Source organism: Pleurodeles waltl, chromosome 4_2 (assembly GCF_031143425.1).
Source record: "Pleurodeles waltl isolate 20211129_DDA chromosome 4_2, aPleWal1.hap1.20221129, whole genome shotgun sequence".
Taxonomy (NCBI): Eukaryota; Metazoa; Chordata; class Amphibia; order Caudata; family Salamandridae; genus Pleurodeles; species Pleurodeles waltl.
The window spans coordinates 797,164,209-797,181,340 of record NC_090443.1 but is presented as its reverse complement, the minus strand read 5'-3'; the positions used below and the strand labels follow the sequence as shown (position 1 = coordinate 797,181,340).

Genomic DNA, 17,132 nt, shown 5'->3' with positions numbered 1-17,132 from the left:
TGACAGAAAGGCACAGTTGGTTTAGACACGAAAGTGTCAACTTTCTAAAAGTGACATTTTCAGAATAATAACTTAAAATCCACCTATCCCATTAAAGAGAGGTTTAAGTGACAGTTCATTTGAAAGGAAGAGATTTTCTGAATCTGTTACCAAACTGAAGTTACCAGTTATTAATTGAAATAAGGTAACCCAGTTCTAGTCTATGGGAGAGATAGCCTTACAGCAGTGAAAATGAGTTTAGGGATTTGTCCCTGACAAAACATGTAAAACTTGAATACACATGCCCTACATTTTAAAGACATGAACCCTGCCCTATGAGTCTTTAGGGCTTCAGGGCCTACCTTAGGGGGTGACCTAAAAGTATTGAAAAGAAAGGTGAAGGCCTGGCAAAATGTTTATTTTATCAGGTGAAATGGCAGTTGAAAAATATCTGTTACAGGGCTACTTTAGTGAGTGGCACAATGAGTGCTGCTGCCCACCAGTAGGATTTATTTACAGGCCTTAGGTACATGCAGTACCATTTCCTAGGGACTTATCAGTAAATACAATGTACCAATCAGTTGTAGAGCAATTTTGCCATGTTTTAGGGAGATAGCACAAGCACTTTACCTCTGATTTGCTGGGGTAAAGTGCACAAAATCCTAATGTTAACAAAATCAAGTTCAGCAAAAATAGGAGGTAACAGCAAAAGGTCTGGAGGGATACCACGTCAAGGATATCAGGCCCAACAGGGATTTTAAATATGTTATGTGTACAACTTTTTGACCATTTTGGTACTTCTAAATTATTTGCACATTTTATTAAGTTAAGCCTATCTGTTCTATGCTATAACTACCATGTGTTGAGCTCAGGATTAAATTATTGAAGCCTTTTACTGGACCTAACTTTTTTTGGTAATTGTCCCAGAGAGAGGCTCTGGACCAGTGGTTGATGCAGTGTATTCCTCTGTACCAAACCTGATGGGAATTATTTGCCCCCTGGGGTAATTTGCCCATTGGGGTAGTTTTAGCCAAAGTGCCTTGCTATGATCCCTTCTGAGGGAGTATGCAGCCTAGCCTAAAACTGCAGTTATACACTGGCTCACACGCTATTCTCTTTTTAGCACAAAAGCCTCCAGTGACATTTTGATGGTTCAACGAACCCTCTGGACAGAACCACTAGCTTAATCATTCATTGGAGACAGTGTGGTTGTAAACTATAGACACCTTTCTCATACAGCATGCATCCTGAAGGATACACAGTCTTCCTCCCAACACACTAAAGTGCTACCATTAAGTTTATTTTATAGGCATTTGAATTTGGACAGCTGTCACTCAAGGCACCCTTCAACTGACTCCTTGCTGCACAATAACACAGCTATTGTAACCACAAGTAACAGATTGCCTGACCTTGCTGATACTAGCCAAAACAACCGTTATAGTCTTGTGATGGGGAATGATTTTTATGCCAAGTTGGGAAGCAGACTGCTTAGACCTCAAGGTGATGATTTCATATGTTGTGACTCAAAGGAGGAGAGGTTTGTCCAGGTCTCTTGAGGGGGGTTGTTGTATAATTATTTGGTGGGTAGTAACCTATGCAATGTTTCTGAGGTTTTTGATTTGGGCACCTCACTTCTTCCCACATGGGCGGGGCATGGATCTAGTTCTGTAAATGATTACATTTTTATCTCACAAAATCTAGCCATGCATGTCAAAGAGGCAGCTTTTTGGCCAAGCGTATATAGTGATCACAACCTATTAAGCATCACCTTGTTTTTACCAAAGGGCATACCACTTGTTAAACACATGGGCAGCACTAAACTAGGGCTGAAAAATACACAGCTAGTATGTAAAGACGAGACATCCAAAAATTGGTAAATATACTGATAGGTGTCCACCTAAATCTAGTTTTTAGCTCTTTGTCTTTTGAGCCCGGATCCTTAGAGGTCACAGAGGCCTTTATTAGGCTGGACTCTGCAATAAGGGATCTACTTATGAAGCATACTTGAAGTGCATGCAGAGATTCTGATGCCTGGTTTTATCAAGTGTGTAGCCTTGCAAGCATGAGCTATTTTGGCCCTGAAAGCCTATCCAAAAGACAGGGAGGTGATCATTCATTAGAAAAGGCCCTTAAAAAACATAAATTGAACTCCTGAACGTAGCCTTGGAATCGTTGGTCTTCTCCTGCAGGGCGAGAGACACAGTGCCTTTCGGAAAGTAGCCAACAAAGGTAGATTTCAGAAAAGCCTTCCTCCTAGTTTGGCAGCCAATACTGAATCTGAAAGATGGGAGGAAGACTTCAAAAAGTTGTATAGCTCTGTGGAGAGAGGGGAGGATACATGGTTGTTGGCACCGCCTGCTTACCCACTCTCCTTTCTGTTTTCAGTCGCAGAGGTAACATCTGCTATTTTGAGAAGCTCTTCTAATAAACCCCCCTCGGCCAGAAGGGGTGCCTTTGAACCTATATTAGCATTCAGTAGAGCTGTGGGGCCCTTACTTACTAATGTTATCCACCAGGCCAGTTAGAACCGATCTCTCACAAACCTGAAGAGCAGCAATTTGTCTTTAAAAAGGGCAGATGTGATGACCTACTTCATTGTTAGATTCCCCAGTGAAAACTATAGGTAGAGTAGTTCTGGAGAGGCTGATGTACTGCTCCAAAAAACGGTGCATACTGTCTGAGGTGCAATCTGGTTTTAGGAAGGGCATGGAGACAATTAAACAATCCCTACGTTTTCAGCTGATAAATAACAAATACACCATAGCTAAATCTTATCATATTTGTTCTTCGCGGACCAGTCCTGCAACTTCAACAGTATAAATAGGTCAAAGCTCTGGGCCTTCCAGCTTGCTAAAGCCTTAGATAAAGCCTTGGTTGACTTTCTTAGAGCTCTGCACTTTGACCTTTCAGCCTCAGTTACATTTGTAGAGAATGACAAGTGTTCTAATTTTTTGTTTTTGTTTGCTCTGGGTGTCTGACAAGGGTGTATAATGGTGACAATAGTGTTTTTCTTTTATATCACCAACTTAGAAGTGCAGCTTACCAAGAATGGTCAGGATATGCCTTTAGTTAACAAAAGGTCTCTGCCAGTCCTACTGCACGCCAATGATGTGGTCCTGATTGCCAGGACCCTACTGACCTGAAAAAACTGATTGAAGCCTTTGGAAATTTCATTGAAGAACTGAATTTGGAAACCAACCGATCTAAATCCTACTTCATAGCTTGTTGCAGCAAAAACTTAAATCCTGGGCCTTCACAATTAAGGGCCATCATGTAGGAAGAGACGTAGCAGTTCCCGTATTTGGGAGTAACGTTTGACAGAGCTGATACCTGGGATCCCAGCTTTTTTATTATAAATATTGTTTTCCCAACCTGTAGGCTTTTTATTTATTTAACCTGGCTGCAAACATAGTTAGTAAACCAATCAGCCCACTCCTTGAAATTTACAACGTGTCTGTCCATGTTATGCTATGGGACTGGTCTTTGGGGTTTTAAGGTTGTGCGCAACCTCCAGGCTGAGGAAAGCCTCATGTTACCTTACCTCCTAGGCTTATTTTCAGTACTTCAAAATATGTAGTACACAGGGAATTAGGCATAGATTGTGTGAAGGGCCTTCTCAGTCTAGCCTCTTGTTGCTGTAGAGCTTTGTTTTGAGCAACAAGCATGCTACCACGAACAAAGCCCTAATATAAGATTGTCTTTCCTGCGAATTGGGTTTGAAGATTCCCTAGATTTCCGATATCAGGGCCAGATGGGATAGCCTGGACGGGGCTTTGTTATTCAGTAACTAGAGCAAACTACTAGCACTGACAAAACATGGGTTGGACACACTTTTTTGGCTGCTCTGAGCATGGCGCGAGATGCACAGGAGCTTCGAAAGCCCACCAATAGAGAGTATGCAATTATTAAAACCTCTAATGGATTGGAACAATATCTGGATCTAGTCACTAATTGCTGGGAATGTTTCTTGCTTATAAGGCATCCCCTTGAAACAATTTGATTCTGCATCTCTTTGTACATGTCCATGCAACAATGATTCGCCATAGGCCTTTCTTAATTTTGTATTTTTTCATGAGTTTTATAGAGTTTTTTCTATAAAAAAAAAATCCATATTTCCGATTTTAGAGGATATAAATTGTAGACAATGTAAGCCAGCGTTTGTCTTTTCACTAAGGCTGTCATCGCCGATTGTGTGTAGCAGAGTTCGCTGATTTCTAAGGTCTTTAATTCACTACTGCAAGTCTTTGCTCTTTTAACAGGATGATGTATTAGAACCAATTTTGTTATTTATGTTATCCTGGTATTTTTTGATATTTTATTAAATGTATTTCTGTATTGTTCTTGAGCTCTTATGAAAAATTGTGTTAACAATTGAATAAAGTACTTTAAAGAAAGAAAGAAAAAAAGAATGGGCCTTTCAAGATACATGTGGTCGACAGCAGTCCACCCCAACTAACAGACCACTTTCGCACACCATCTATTTATCATTTGAACTTCTTATGTTATTTTTTCTTAAACTTATCAATATGAAATTTATTCACACCATAAATAATATTTAACACATATGTGTTCAGTATATTAATAATATTGAGTTTTTCAACACGGATGCACTGGAAATTTGCATATTTTCATTGTTTATATTGGTTAATGACATATTACTGAGATTCTTTTTCATTATCGTAGGCTTGTAAAGTTGCGAATTTTAGAATTACGAGAAAACCACTTGAAAACTCTACCAAAGTAAGTGACTGTATATTTTCCTTTTTAGTCTTCCATCAGTGTCCATACGTGAGCAAAGCACTGTCATATGTAAATTTATATATCTATGTGAATTAAATTGTGCTGCTATTTCCCAAAGAACTGCATCTGAGATACTTACATGTTTTCGGAATAAACGTAATCAAATATACTACTTTCAGAAACAGCTTTAAGGGTGATTAGAGTAATAATGGACGTTATTTAGGGGTCTCCCAGGGTCGCAGGTGCGACCCCTGGCTTGCTGCCAGTGACCCTAGCCTTACCTTTGTGGACCAAGGCCCCAGAGGTGACAAAAACAGATTCAGGGACAGATGGTAAAAAATGGTATGATATGCACTTTTTACTTTCTGTAGTTCCAGCTGGGAACTGTGAGAGTCAGCTTTTAACACTGTAAAATAAATAAATATATGAGTGCAGTGTGCAGTTTCCTGAATCAAAAAAAATAGAATAAAAATACAAATTTTTAAACAAGATGTTGCAGAGGTGCAGATTTGTATTATATGTAATGTTCCTATGAATGATATCATCCGCTTTAAACTGTAGGTGGAATATAGAATAGACATTTATTTATGTTAGTAACCCGTGTTGTTATATTATACATCCTGTGATGTCATTGGGTCAAAGGGTGATGATATTGTGTCCCTTCTGCTAACCCTTGCATTTTGGTGAATTGATGCCCATGATATAATGTGTATAAAAAGATGCAATGTTATAGTGCTAAATGCTCGAAATAAATAACTAATTGAATATAATTTGTGCATAAATCGTCAACTGACGAGTTGAAAACCAAATGGAGACTTGAACAATATTTTCAAGCTGTTGTATGGTATTAGTAACAAAAGAGTCACAACTTCAATGATGCTCTTACTAGTTATAAATATTTTTGAAACCTCCCTTCAAAGTTATGATTATGGTAATTTCCCTAATTATCATGGGTTATGCTGCTTTAGGTATAGAACACGAATTAATTAAACTGATTTAACATGTAATTTTTGGTATTTAGGATTTTAATGTTCGTCTGAATTGTGCCTAACCCTGATGATTGTACATGAATATGTGTTTGGAAATATTAAAACACGGTTACTAATCAATGCTGAAGTTAATTAGCGTCAGTTTTATGGATACGATATTGATGTTTTGAGTTTGAGGTCTTTTGATGTGATTTAACGGTAAATAAAAGATGGTAGCAAGAATTTAACAACCGTTGTTTACTAATTTGTGGAGTTGGACTGAAAAGAGGTAATACAATGCAACTTTCCTTATGGGAGCAGTTATATTAAGATGGCATGTATGAAGTATAGGTACTCAGAGTAAATCGATGAAAAGAACAGCATCTGGCAGGTACAGCACTGGGCCTCTGTGTGCAATGACGACCTTCTGACCCTGAAGGCAATGTTTTACTTGCGTGAAAGAAATAGTATTCTCACAGTCAGAAAATAGGCAGTGACACAGAATACCTGTCCCCACATTTTTCTGAATGTTTCTTGGTTTGGGGGTACTCCATGTTGCACATGTTCATTCAGTCCTGTCAAAGAATTGTTCTTGTGTCTTAAAAGATACAAATAAAGAGTTATTTTGTTTGTGCGTGCTCGTCTTTCGTCACATTATGAAGCTAATAGCATTACCAGGTCTTTATAACATTTATTCTTTCACTCTCACCCACGCTAAGTGAAGAAAATAAAAAACAAGCATGTGCAATGCAACGGGTCTCGCATTTGGTCGAGTTAGAGCTATTAGCGTTGTAAATTCGTAACTGGACTTTTCGTGGCACTTAAATTGACCTTAAAACAGTGTTTTACTTCAGAAATTAATCTAAAAACATAGCGAACATTGTTCACGAACAAACATAAATATGGCATAACTAATTTAAAGAAGAGGCACATAAGTGTGGTTCTATACAATTATGGAAGGAAATTACATTACAAATCATTGGTATAATGGGCGATGATTTGATTACGTTCTGATGTGTTTACATCAACAAATGGCAATAGATACATTTGCAGACTTCAATAAATATGTATAGGAGGAAGTTGGAATAAATATGAGATGGGCAGTTCTTTCAGGATCGGGATCTTCTCTAACACTACCAAGACTATGATGTCAGGATCGAATTAGAACTATTTTCACAGTGTACTGTCTACGTCTGGAGGACCAATAGAGGCACAATATAGCAACTGTGTAAAGCAGAATTTGTAACTCCACAGTAGTGCTATACAGAATGATAAATGATTATTTAACTCACGTCACATGCAACTCGGGAACAACAAGGTATGTTGAAGATAAGCAGTTTGAGCTAAGAAGAATGTATAGATTTTCAAAAAGGTCCCTTGTATTATAATACAATTTAAAAATGGAACTGGCACAATTAAGTTTGAAATTCCCTAGAAGACCGGACTGCATTCCAAGACTCAAATGTTTTTTGCTAGTTTTGTTACTAGAGTTTTGCTCGACAAGTGCACAGGGTTGTTTTCAATGTGAATAACTTCAAAACTCGACCTTCCTCCCTCTTTGAAGATGCCCCTTTGTTTTCTCAATATGGCTGTGCTAATTCTGGTTAGCTCAGTCTGGCTAGCCATCGACAAGCTGTGGATCATGACCTTTCTGTCTAGTTCACAGCCCTAGGGTTGTCCATACTGGAATGTGAAGTACAATGGGTTCACTCATGTTCAGTAGAACTGAATTGTCACATTGAGCTTACTTTTGAAGCCAACAGGAGCAATAGTAAAATATGCCTTCCGTAAGGACACAGCAGTGAACATAAAACTTTTTTTTTATAACCCAATAGACCCAAATGATGTGAAGTGGTAGAGTCTGCATTCAGGACATAAGCCTGTCTTCCAAAGGCCTGAGGGAAGCAGTTTAAAGCTGGAGGTAATTCGCAGCCTTCCAAGCCTATCCTATCTCTCATAGTCCTCCAAAGACCCACAGATAGCTAAAGAGAGGTAGATCATACGATGGAGTCACCAGTCCCCAGCTCCCCTGCCAGGTGCTCTACAAACTCAACGAAAGCAGCAAAGCTGTGCTGTGTTCGTACGTGGCCCGATCTGGCAGTGGGGAAAGAGCTCTCAGGTCGCTACCAGAGTGGAAACAACACATTTCAGGAGGGAGTGGTGAAATGGTATAGGAGGGCAAAAGCACAACAGTTATTTTTGAGTGAATTTTAATGGAAAACAGAGGGAAGCCCTGAAGGTTGTAGGAAACGGTGAAAGACCCCAGGTATTTATATTTAACAAGGGTATGAGAGATAAATAGTATATACTGGGCCCACTTCACTGGTTCATATGTTCAGCCGGAGAAAAGAAGGTGAGTTGACATGACATCAGATACAAAAAAACTGTGGAGATGGGTAGTAACGTACAGAAGAATGTTTTCCACTGTGTGCTTCCACCACGCAGAACTCGAGCTTCACTCTTGAGTTGCACAGTCAGTTGTAATGACTTTGTGATAGAAAACCCCACTGTTCAAAGGTACCCATCCATAAATATATATCTTGCAAAAGGAGCCTTTACGCAAAATAGAGGAATATGACAGCTGTTGCCAAGTGTTTTACCCTTACATCAGTGTACAATAAACTATACCCTGGTATGACACAGCTGGTGACATTCTACAGCCATCTGCTCCAGGACAAAACAGACCAGAAGAAAGTGGGGTGGGGGGTGGAGGGGGGAAATAGCAACCTCAAATTCATCCAATTACCACCAGATATGCAAGTCAGTTTTGTTGCGCTCTCACTACATCATTGTATACAATATTAGCTAAGTCAGCACTTGCTCATGGTTAGATGACTTTCTTGTGAATCTCAGCTTATCATTGGAGGCTTGCGCCTCTATCTGTGTTTGTCCCTCCCGTGAAGCACTGCTTGTTTACCATTGTTTTTGATTGGCTGGGATGTAGCGTTCTACTGCCTAACACTCCAGAAGAGTGAGCTCATTTCTCGGTCTTCAACATGCACTTGCCCTCTACACTTCGCTCTCTCCTCCACCCCCGCATCCCTACCCTGCCCCTGCCCCTGACTCGTTCAATCTCTTCCTTGGAAGCCTCCCCCACCCATGCAGCAAACCAGGTGCTACATGGCAGTCTTGTTGCTGCCTTGGATGGTGTCCTCCTGCATTAACCAGTTTTGTGCACACTTCATGGAGACATGCACTGGCTTGACCAAATCTGGATGCTTTTAAACTCTACAGGCTCTGGCAGAGCCAGCACTGACAACCAGCTATGTTGAACATTGTTTTCTGTACTCTCACGATGGTGGCACTGTAGCATGAGCAACATGACGTGCATTAGCATGCCGCATCAATTTATGTTACAGCAAGCAATGTGATGGCCATCTTGAAATTATAGCAATCATTGTTTTCACTGCTTTCTTTACTTTAAACATAGCTGATCGGTGATTGACAAAGGTAATCGTGTAACTCGCTCAACAACTGCAACGTGAGGATAAGTGGCTTTGCAATGCTTGTTATTTTTGAATGCCAATCGTACTTCATTTCAGATTAGGGTATGCAGGCAAAAGGCAATCAGGAGAAGAGGAGGAGAAGAGGAAAATACACAACATGAAATGTTTCATAAGTAATTATCAACCAGGAGCTGCATTCAAACTTGGGGCTCAGAGTGATGCACACAATTCTTACTGACTATTATGTGACTCAGAATCTCTCAGTAGAAAACATTCTTGTTGTAGTTACCTGGCCAGTAATCCATTAGTAGCAAGACAAAATACAGTTGAAAAAGAAAAAAAAAATCTTTGACGATAACCTAGTAAGGTGCTATGGAGCAACATCACAGTGTGAAAATAAAAACTAGGTATGCAAAGTTGTGCAACAATATGGTTGGATAATGTTATCGGTCTGATATTTTTTTAATGCACATTCCAATTCACTAAGAGGGAAACTCCTCATCCCAGTTCAAGTATGTAATGAGAGGCTGCACATATCCAATCAAGTTCAAGAAAAATGTATTAAGTAGTACTGACAGATGCTCTTTTTACATGTCTTTGCTGAGCTTTATAACTATACAATAGTTAAGAGAGGCTACTTGTTCCCTGTCGATCTTCGTCAAATATAATGATGAATTTGTAGAACTATAACATATCAACCCTCCTCACTCTATTGCCCCTGTTCGCTGTGAGGAATCCTGAAATCACTGGTGAGCCATAAAGAAAAGAATGCAATGGGTCTTGCGTCTGCTTGATTTAAAGCTATTAGCGTTGTGAACTCGTAACCAGACTTTTCTTGTCATATAAACTGAAAATGAAAAGTAAAACAGTTTCACATAACTAACAGGACATGTCTTGCCACGTAAAGTGAAAATAAAAAGTAAAACAGTTTCACATAAGCAAGCCGATGGCCGCCATGAGTGCAAAGCAGACACACAAAAGGAAACAGAAGTTTGTTTGCTGTGAAACGTATTGGCAAAAGTGCAATTATCTATATAACCTGCAAAAGTGCAATTATCCATATAACCGACAATTGTGCAAATATCCATGTAACAGAGCCGATGTCATGCAAAGCACTTGACTAGTGCCCAGTGAGGTCGCGCTGCCTATGAAATAAAGAGAAAAATGAGTCCAGAAACCATACTGAAAACATGGAGCCTCGTATGTTTTCAGTAGTTGGCCGGTGCGCTCGAGGCGGGCTAAACACCAGAAAAGGCATGACATATGCATGCCTTTCACTAATGAAATTAAGTGAATTTTAAAAGGCAAGCCCACCAACCAACCAAACTGATGGGCATGGTTAAAAGCCTACCGAGAGATTACACCAGGGACAGAGCACTTTGCGCTCAACCCTAAAAACAAAGAGAATAAGAACAACAACCCGCAATGAGATAATGGCCATATCGAATCCTTACACCGCGGTTACAGCTACAGAGTGTTGTGCTGCATGCCAGTAGAAGAAGCAGAAGTGCGACCCTAGGTCCTCCAAGGTGTTTGTAATGATATATTTGAATGACTCCTAAAACATCTCAAGTAATGGCAATCTTTTCTAAAGAATTGTAGCTCTAGTACTTGATTTGAGTGACTCTTTAAAGCTATATTTATAATATGTTCTAAAACCTCAATGGATGACAGACTTTTATCAGCAATTTTGGGTCTATTTGTACTGGGTAAATCAGTGATTTTAATAGGAAAACCACAACACCTATCAAATGCAATATCATTGTTAATTATTTACATCTAATCCATAGGTATATACCGGAGGGATTTGTGTCATGGTGTTTCAATGCTATTTTTAACTTTGAGCAGTGGAAGGGGCAAACGGTTTTGCATCCTGATGAAGGTCTTAAAGTGATTTGAGATTGTAACGTGAAATTTATAAGCAGTTAGGGGTTGACATCAACATACAAGACATATTATGATTATGTTTAGATGATTCAGACATCCTGGATATGTTCACACTATTGGCTTATCCAGTGTTAAACAAGATCAGTACATTGTGATTATGCAAGATCAACATGTGTTATATCTTATATAGTAACGACATTTCATTAATACATTGACTGCAATAATAGAACATATTGACTTGAATCTTTTTGAATTGTAATTAAGGATCTACATCCTATTGTGGTACATACCAATGTACGCTTCTAATTCACTGTGGGCCCACGATAAAGTGTGGTCATTTTATTAATACTAGTCAGTGCTTCATTTGTTAAGTAAACAAATAAGTAAATTATAAGTTCAAGAGAGCACAGCTGGTGATGCCAAAAACCAGTGTTGCCAAATACCAAGTTTGCCTTGTCTTTGTTACACCTCGTGCCTCTTTCTTTCATCGCTCTTCACTTCCTTTTTTTTATTACATTCTAGGACATCCTTTTCTCCCTACGTTCTTCCCCTTTTCTCTGTTTCCCTCACTTTTCCTCCCTCCTTCCTTCTCCTTTTCCTACCTTTCTCATTCTTACCCCAGTTCAGAGTCTCATGATGAAATATAAATCCTGAAACTAAAACCAAGTGCTGATGTCCCAAACCAGTAACCACTGCCATGACTTACGCAGTGATACTAGTTCTAGAGTGTCTCAACTGAACACATGTTGAGTTTGCATTTGGCAATCTATGTATCTATCTACTCAGCAATATTTATTTATATATTTCATACAATTCATAATACAAAAGGGCAGCACCTTTTTGGTAAGGTTTAGCATCATCAGTGAGAATTTGTAAGGTCATCTGTGACATCAGTGTGAGGACACGAGAAGTGTCTAAGACGCGAGTTATTATTTGTGCAGTTAACTAGAACTGGCCAATTTCAGTGGTTTATAAGTTTTGTTTCCTTATCATAAGATGATTTTAACTGTATGTTTGTAACTAAGTACTGAGGTTTTTCAAACAAAAATGAATGCAGCATTATTAGCAAATAGGCTACACCCATCTACCATGTTTTTGTATTCCAATATTCACAAACATCTTTGGGGAAACCCCTGCTGCGCAAAGCATAGCAGGTGTTGGAAATAGGACTAGCTGCTTGATCCATTGTGCTCTAGGTTTAATTCCATAGTCCATTCTCATGGCTATTAACCACTTTGCTGTAAAAAAAATTCCCTCTCTATTGCAGTGTCCATTTTAGGGCTTTTAACCTCGCCCTCTCTTGCTATTCATTCTTTGATTTGCTTGTTTTAAATGCTTCATTTTTATTAGTGGGTTCTGTGAAATGCCCCTCCTTTGTGGGCTGAGTTCCCTCCCAGTAGATTTCACTAAGTGAACATTTTTGTTGGCTATCACACTACGCCACGCTTCCTCCTGTTACAGCGTATCAGGCCCCCCCCTCTTGTTTCAGTTTGCCTTTCATCCCAGCCGTGATCCTTTCTGGACATTCACTCAGGGAGCAAATAACTCTCCCGCTCATGCTTCCTTGCATATCCAGTAGATTTCAGGTAACTATAAAAGTGTAAAAATAACTTTGGTGATTAATGTTCCTGCTTGAGAGAGGTCGGAGCTTTTTTCTAGTGGCAGTTTTGACTCATCAAAGGTAATGTCGAGGGTTAAGTTGATTGATGCAAAGGAGGTGTACCATGCATATTACAGAACAGTATTTTATGTGTACAGCCTAGTGGGTTAATGCTTTTGTCACAGAGACCTTTTTGTTACTGTGCAGTTCATAAATTACAATCATATTCTAGCACAGTGAGCTATGAAGTGTCATCAAAGAGTAGCATGCAAACTGTATGGTACAGGTTAGAAGGTTATGTTTTTCTTTGAGCCTTTCATTATCCTAATGTTGCTAAAAAATGTTTGTTTGTAGAAATTAATTCTTGTTAGTAAAGCCGACCCTAGCCACTGTGTTAAATTCTAAAATTCTAAATCCTGAGTTTGTGCTTCTCCAGACCAAGTACTCTTAGAAAAATGCCTACCAGTATGGATGACATAAATCCTACACTTTGTAGTCCCCTTTGTCTTATATAGCATGTCCTATACACTATGAGGGTCATTCTGACCCTGGCGGCCGGTGGCCGCCAGGGCCACCGACCACGGGAGCACCGCCGACAGGCTGGCGGTGCTCCAATGAGCATTCTGACCGCGGCGGTTCAGCCGCGGTCAGAAGCGGAAAGTCAGCGGTCTCCCGCTGACTTTCCGCTGCTCATATGAATCCTCCATGGCTGCGGAGCCCGCTCCGCAGCCATGAGGATTCTGACCCCCCCTAGCGCCATCCTGTTCATGGCGGGAAAGCCGCCATGAACAGGATGGCGGTAGGGGGGGTCGCGGGGCACCTGGGGGCCCCTGCCGTGCCCATGCCAATGGCATGGGCACGGCAGGGGCCCCCGTAAGAGGGCCCCAAAATGTATTTCACTGTCTGCCTTGCAGACAGTGAAATACGCGACGGGTGCAGTAGCACCCGTCGCACCTTCCCACTCCGCCGGCTCGATTACGAGCCGGCATCCTCGTGGGAAGGTCGTTTTCCCCTGGGCTGGCGGGCGGTTTTACTGGAACCGCCCGCCAGCACAGGGGAAAACTCGTAATACCCGCCGCGGTCTTTTGACCGCGGCGCGGTAATTTGGAGGGCGGGATCCTGGCGGGCGGCGGGGTCATAATGAGGCCCTATGTGTGGCAAGGGAGAGTGGAAGCACTACTCTCTGTCCAAGCCGGAGGAGCAAAGAGGGACAGTGGTGTTGAGGCAGGGGTGCAGATTCGTGCAGAGGTGGTTTAGGCATCTGGTCTTAAACCACCACCCCTGAATCTGCCACATGATGCCAGTCCATATGTGACCTTATTGTCAAATGCCCCTTGACTAGTAAATGTAGAGGAATCAATTACCCAAATATAAGGTTTTACATTGTCTTTGTACTCATGCTGGTTTGTCTCAGATGCCGCCACATTTTGATGGTTAGGAGGGTGGGCTGGGTTAGGCCCTGACTAAGTCTTTGACATGTGACTGTATTGTTGTAAATTTTAGGTATCCCAACATCATCCACAACTTACTAGCCAAATGTACACAACTGGAATTGTCAGGTTTTAACATCTTTCTTCTCCCACTGGGCTTTTTTACAGCCACTTGAGGGACAGTCGTTTTGTGGGAGCATGGGCTACCACTAGTAGATGGCTCCATGCTTATCCTCATGACCGTAAGATCCAATTGTCCTAGGATTAGACTCCCTACTGATGGCACTGGCATATTGGGTGATCACTGAGTGAGCAGAGAAAAAATAGCAACGAATACAACATAGTGCCTCCAGATAGACAATGCAAATAGTACCACCATGCTATCCAGTGGCCCATCCCCACAGGCAGCTTTATTGTTTTGGAACATCACAGGTATCAAGGGCAAACTAAGGTATCCTAATTGGGGTAAATATCGATGCCCATGATTTCTTCTTATTTCAAGAGACTTTGGTGGTTGATCAAGTGCATAGGGGCAGGTTTAGGAACTATAGTGTGCCTGCTTCCAAATCTACAGCTGGCCATCCCTCAAACGGGTTGCATCTATTGGTACTGTCTACTTTATCTTATTCTCTTTTTGTGCTTGAAATAGATTCCCCAAATGTTCAAGGGCTAATTGTTTCTTGCTCAAACGCTTCTCTCCACAAATGCTGGACAGTATATTAGTAGCCCACCCTCAAACCCACCAAGACCTTATGGCTGGTGGTTTCAGTCTTTCTTTCAAACCAAGTGGCTTAGCCCAAGATCTGTCCAGCATTGAGGAATCATTTGGGGGATCCCTGATCTTACACCTCCAATAAGAAGAAATTCTTCTACGGTGGCTCTTCAAGTGGTGGAACTAACTTTGACGCACAGGTTGCATGCTTGTAACGGTCAGTCACCCTCAGACAAGAGGGCTGTATTATAGTACAATTGGCTACATCCTATTTGATGTAAGACTCTGGAACAAACTAGGACACATGTCAGGGGAAGAGCGAGATGAGAGCGATCATAATCCTTAATAATCAAACTGAACCAGTTGATAACATTGCCCCCGCCCTCGAAGCAGATGCCCATCAAAGACACCTAGAAGAAACAAATAACAGGAGGAACGTCAAGTGGGAGGCTATGAGTTCCTCCCTAAGGCAGTTATGGATCTATATTTAATTTCCACCACCCAAATAGAAAGTATGCTAGCAAACTGGAGGAACAATGTTTCAATTTTAATTTAGCATAATGCAGTATTTTCAAAGTTAAGGGATCTCTTTACCAAGGAAGCTTTAAGGCGACCCAAACCAATTGCCCCAAATAGATGTTTTAATAGGTGCTGCAAAACTGCTAAGGAAAAGCTGCTAGAAGCAATAAAAACAGAGTAATTCCGGATACCAGGGAAAACAGGGTTACGTATTGGGGTACCTTATACAGAGCCAAAGTAATTTGGGAAAATGGTACCTGGCTGGAGCTCTTAGATGCTGCGACAACCAATAACCTGGGTTTGTCTGGTCTTTGGTCAGCTTAGGCATTGGGAAATTGGGTAAACCGGATGAGTCTTCAATCCCTCCTTGCAGATCTTTTTCAATCCTACACTGATGTTTGGGTGCCTTATATAAATGCTGTCACAAATGCAATCACAATAGAGGAGGCCATCCCTACATCTTGAAGGGGTGCTGAGATTTTGACAATTTTTGAAAAGGAGAACCCCAGCATTCCCTCCTTCTACTATCCAATCAGCCTCAAAGGTAATTTGAAAAGGTGTTTTGTTTACAGGTCCTGGGGCGGCTTCTAGATTGGTGTTAGGAGAACCATATCCTCTTGAACCTGCAGGCAGGCTTTAGGCACAAGACAAGACTAGTACCATTGACCAGGTCTTTTATTTTCTCCTTGCCAAATGGAGGACATAGACGTGGCCAAAAGTGAACTTTTTGTGGCATTTATTGATCTTCATGCTGCATTTGATGGAAGAGGGAAACTATGGGAAGTGCTCCTTCGTTTGGGGTCCTCCCAACCCTACTGCATATAATTATAATGCTTCAGTAGGGGACCTTTGCTAAAATTCAGTGTGGCAGGAGTGGGGAATTGACTGAGGCTTTCCCAATTGACCAAGGTGTGTGCCAAGGCTATGTTCTTGTGCCAACAGTCTTACTTTTGTACATTAATAACTGTGTTAGCTATTTGCCGGGGAAAGTAATCCCTGTGCTCTTTTCTGAAGATGAAACCCAGTAGAGGCCTGCAAAATCTGATTGATGGATTCAATCAGTTTTATGCAGAGTATAGTCTTGAAATCAATACTACCCACATAAAATTAATGATCTACACTAAGAGAGGCAGGACAAAGAGTGTTTTCGAAGTGGAGAAAGAACTATTACAAAGAGTGAGGGAGTTTGATTACTTAGGAATCAGACCAGCTGAAACAGGTTCTTCGGAACCGCAGAGTTTAATAAGTACAATTGCGGTGAAGCACAGAGCTGGGGCAATATGTATATTTGTGAAAAAGACCAATTGCACTGAGCATCGAAACACCACAATCAGTTTAGCAAGTGCTTTTCTCTTCCATAAAATTGTAAACAAGGCAGAGGCTTTTTTTTTTAGATTTCATACACCTGGCTCTTGCATGATCAGTGTACCTACAGTTTAGGTATGGGTAGCAGCTTCCATTGCCTAATGGGGGGACCAGGTGTCCTGCTACTGTTTCTACTGCAAACCCTCATGGAAACGATGAATATATGCTATTCTTTTGACCCCCAATATGCTAAAGCCAGATGTAGGTGGCTCTGTGCCCATCCCCTAGTCTAGAGGAAAGAGGAGAAGCCTACAGAATTTGTAAAAGGCACACCTTACCGATAGTGGTAGTCGCGTTATCAAAGTTTTTGCGTACAGCCTGAGTAACAAGGCAAACGTTATTAGGCAACACGCCAGTTTGAATCTTATAGGGTGCCTGACTTGATGAATGTTTGCTGAATTTTGTTATATACATGCTTTTAGAATTAATATTTATCACTGTTTTTGTGTCCGAGTCAGTCTGTTATATTTTAGCATCATTCTTTTA

General features: G+C 40.9%; 1 protein-coding gene across 1 annotated transcript in view; it reads left to right on the top strand.

Annotated features, from left to right (window-relative positions):
• Nucleotides 1–17,132, top strand: part of LRRC7 (leucine rich repeat containing 7) — a 1,681,735-nt gene that overhangs the window by 710,985 nt on the left and 953,618 nt on the right. Inside the window, exon 8 of the mRNA XM_069232450.1 lies at nt 4,663–4,719. Coding sequence (XP_069088551.1) covers nt 4,663–4,719 — 57 coding nt within the window. The remainder of the gene's footprint in view (nt 1–4,662; nt 4,720–17,132) is intronic.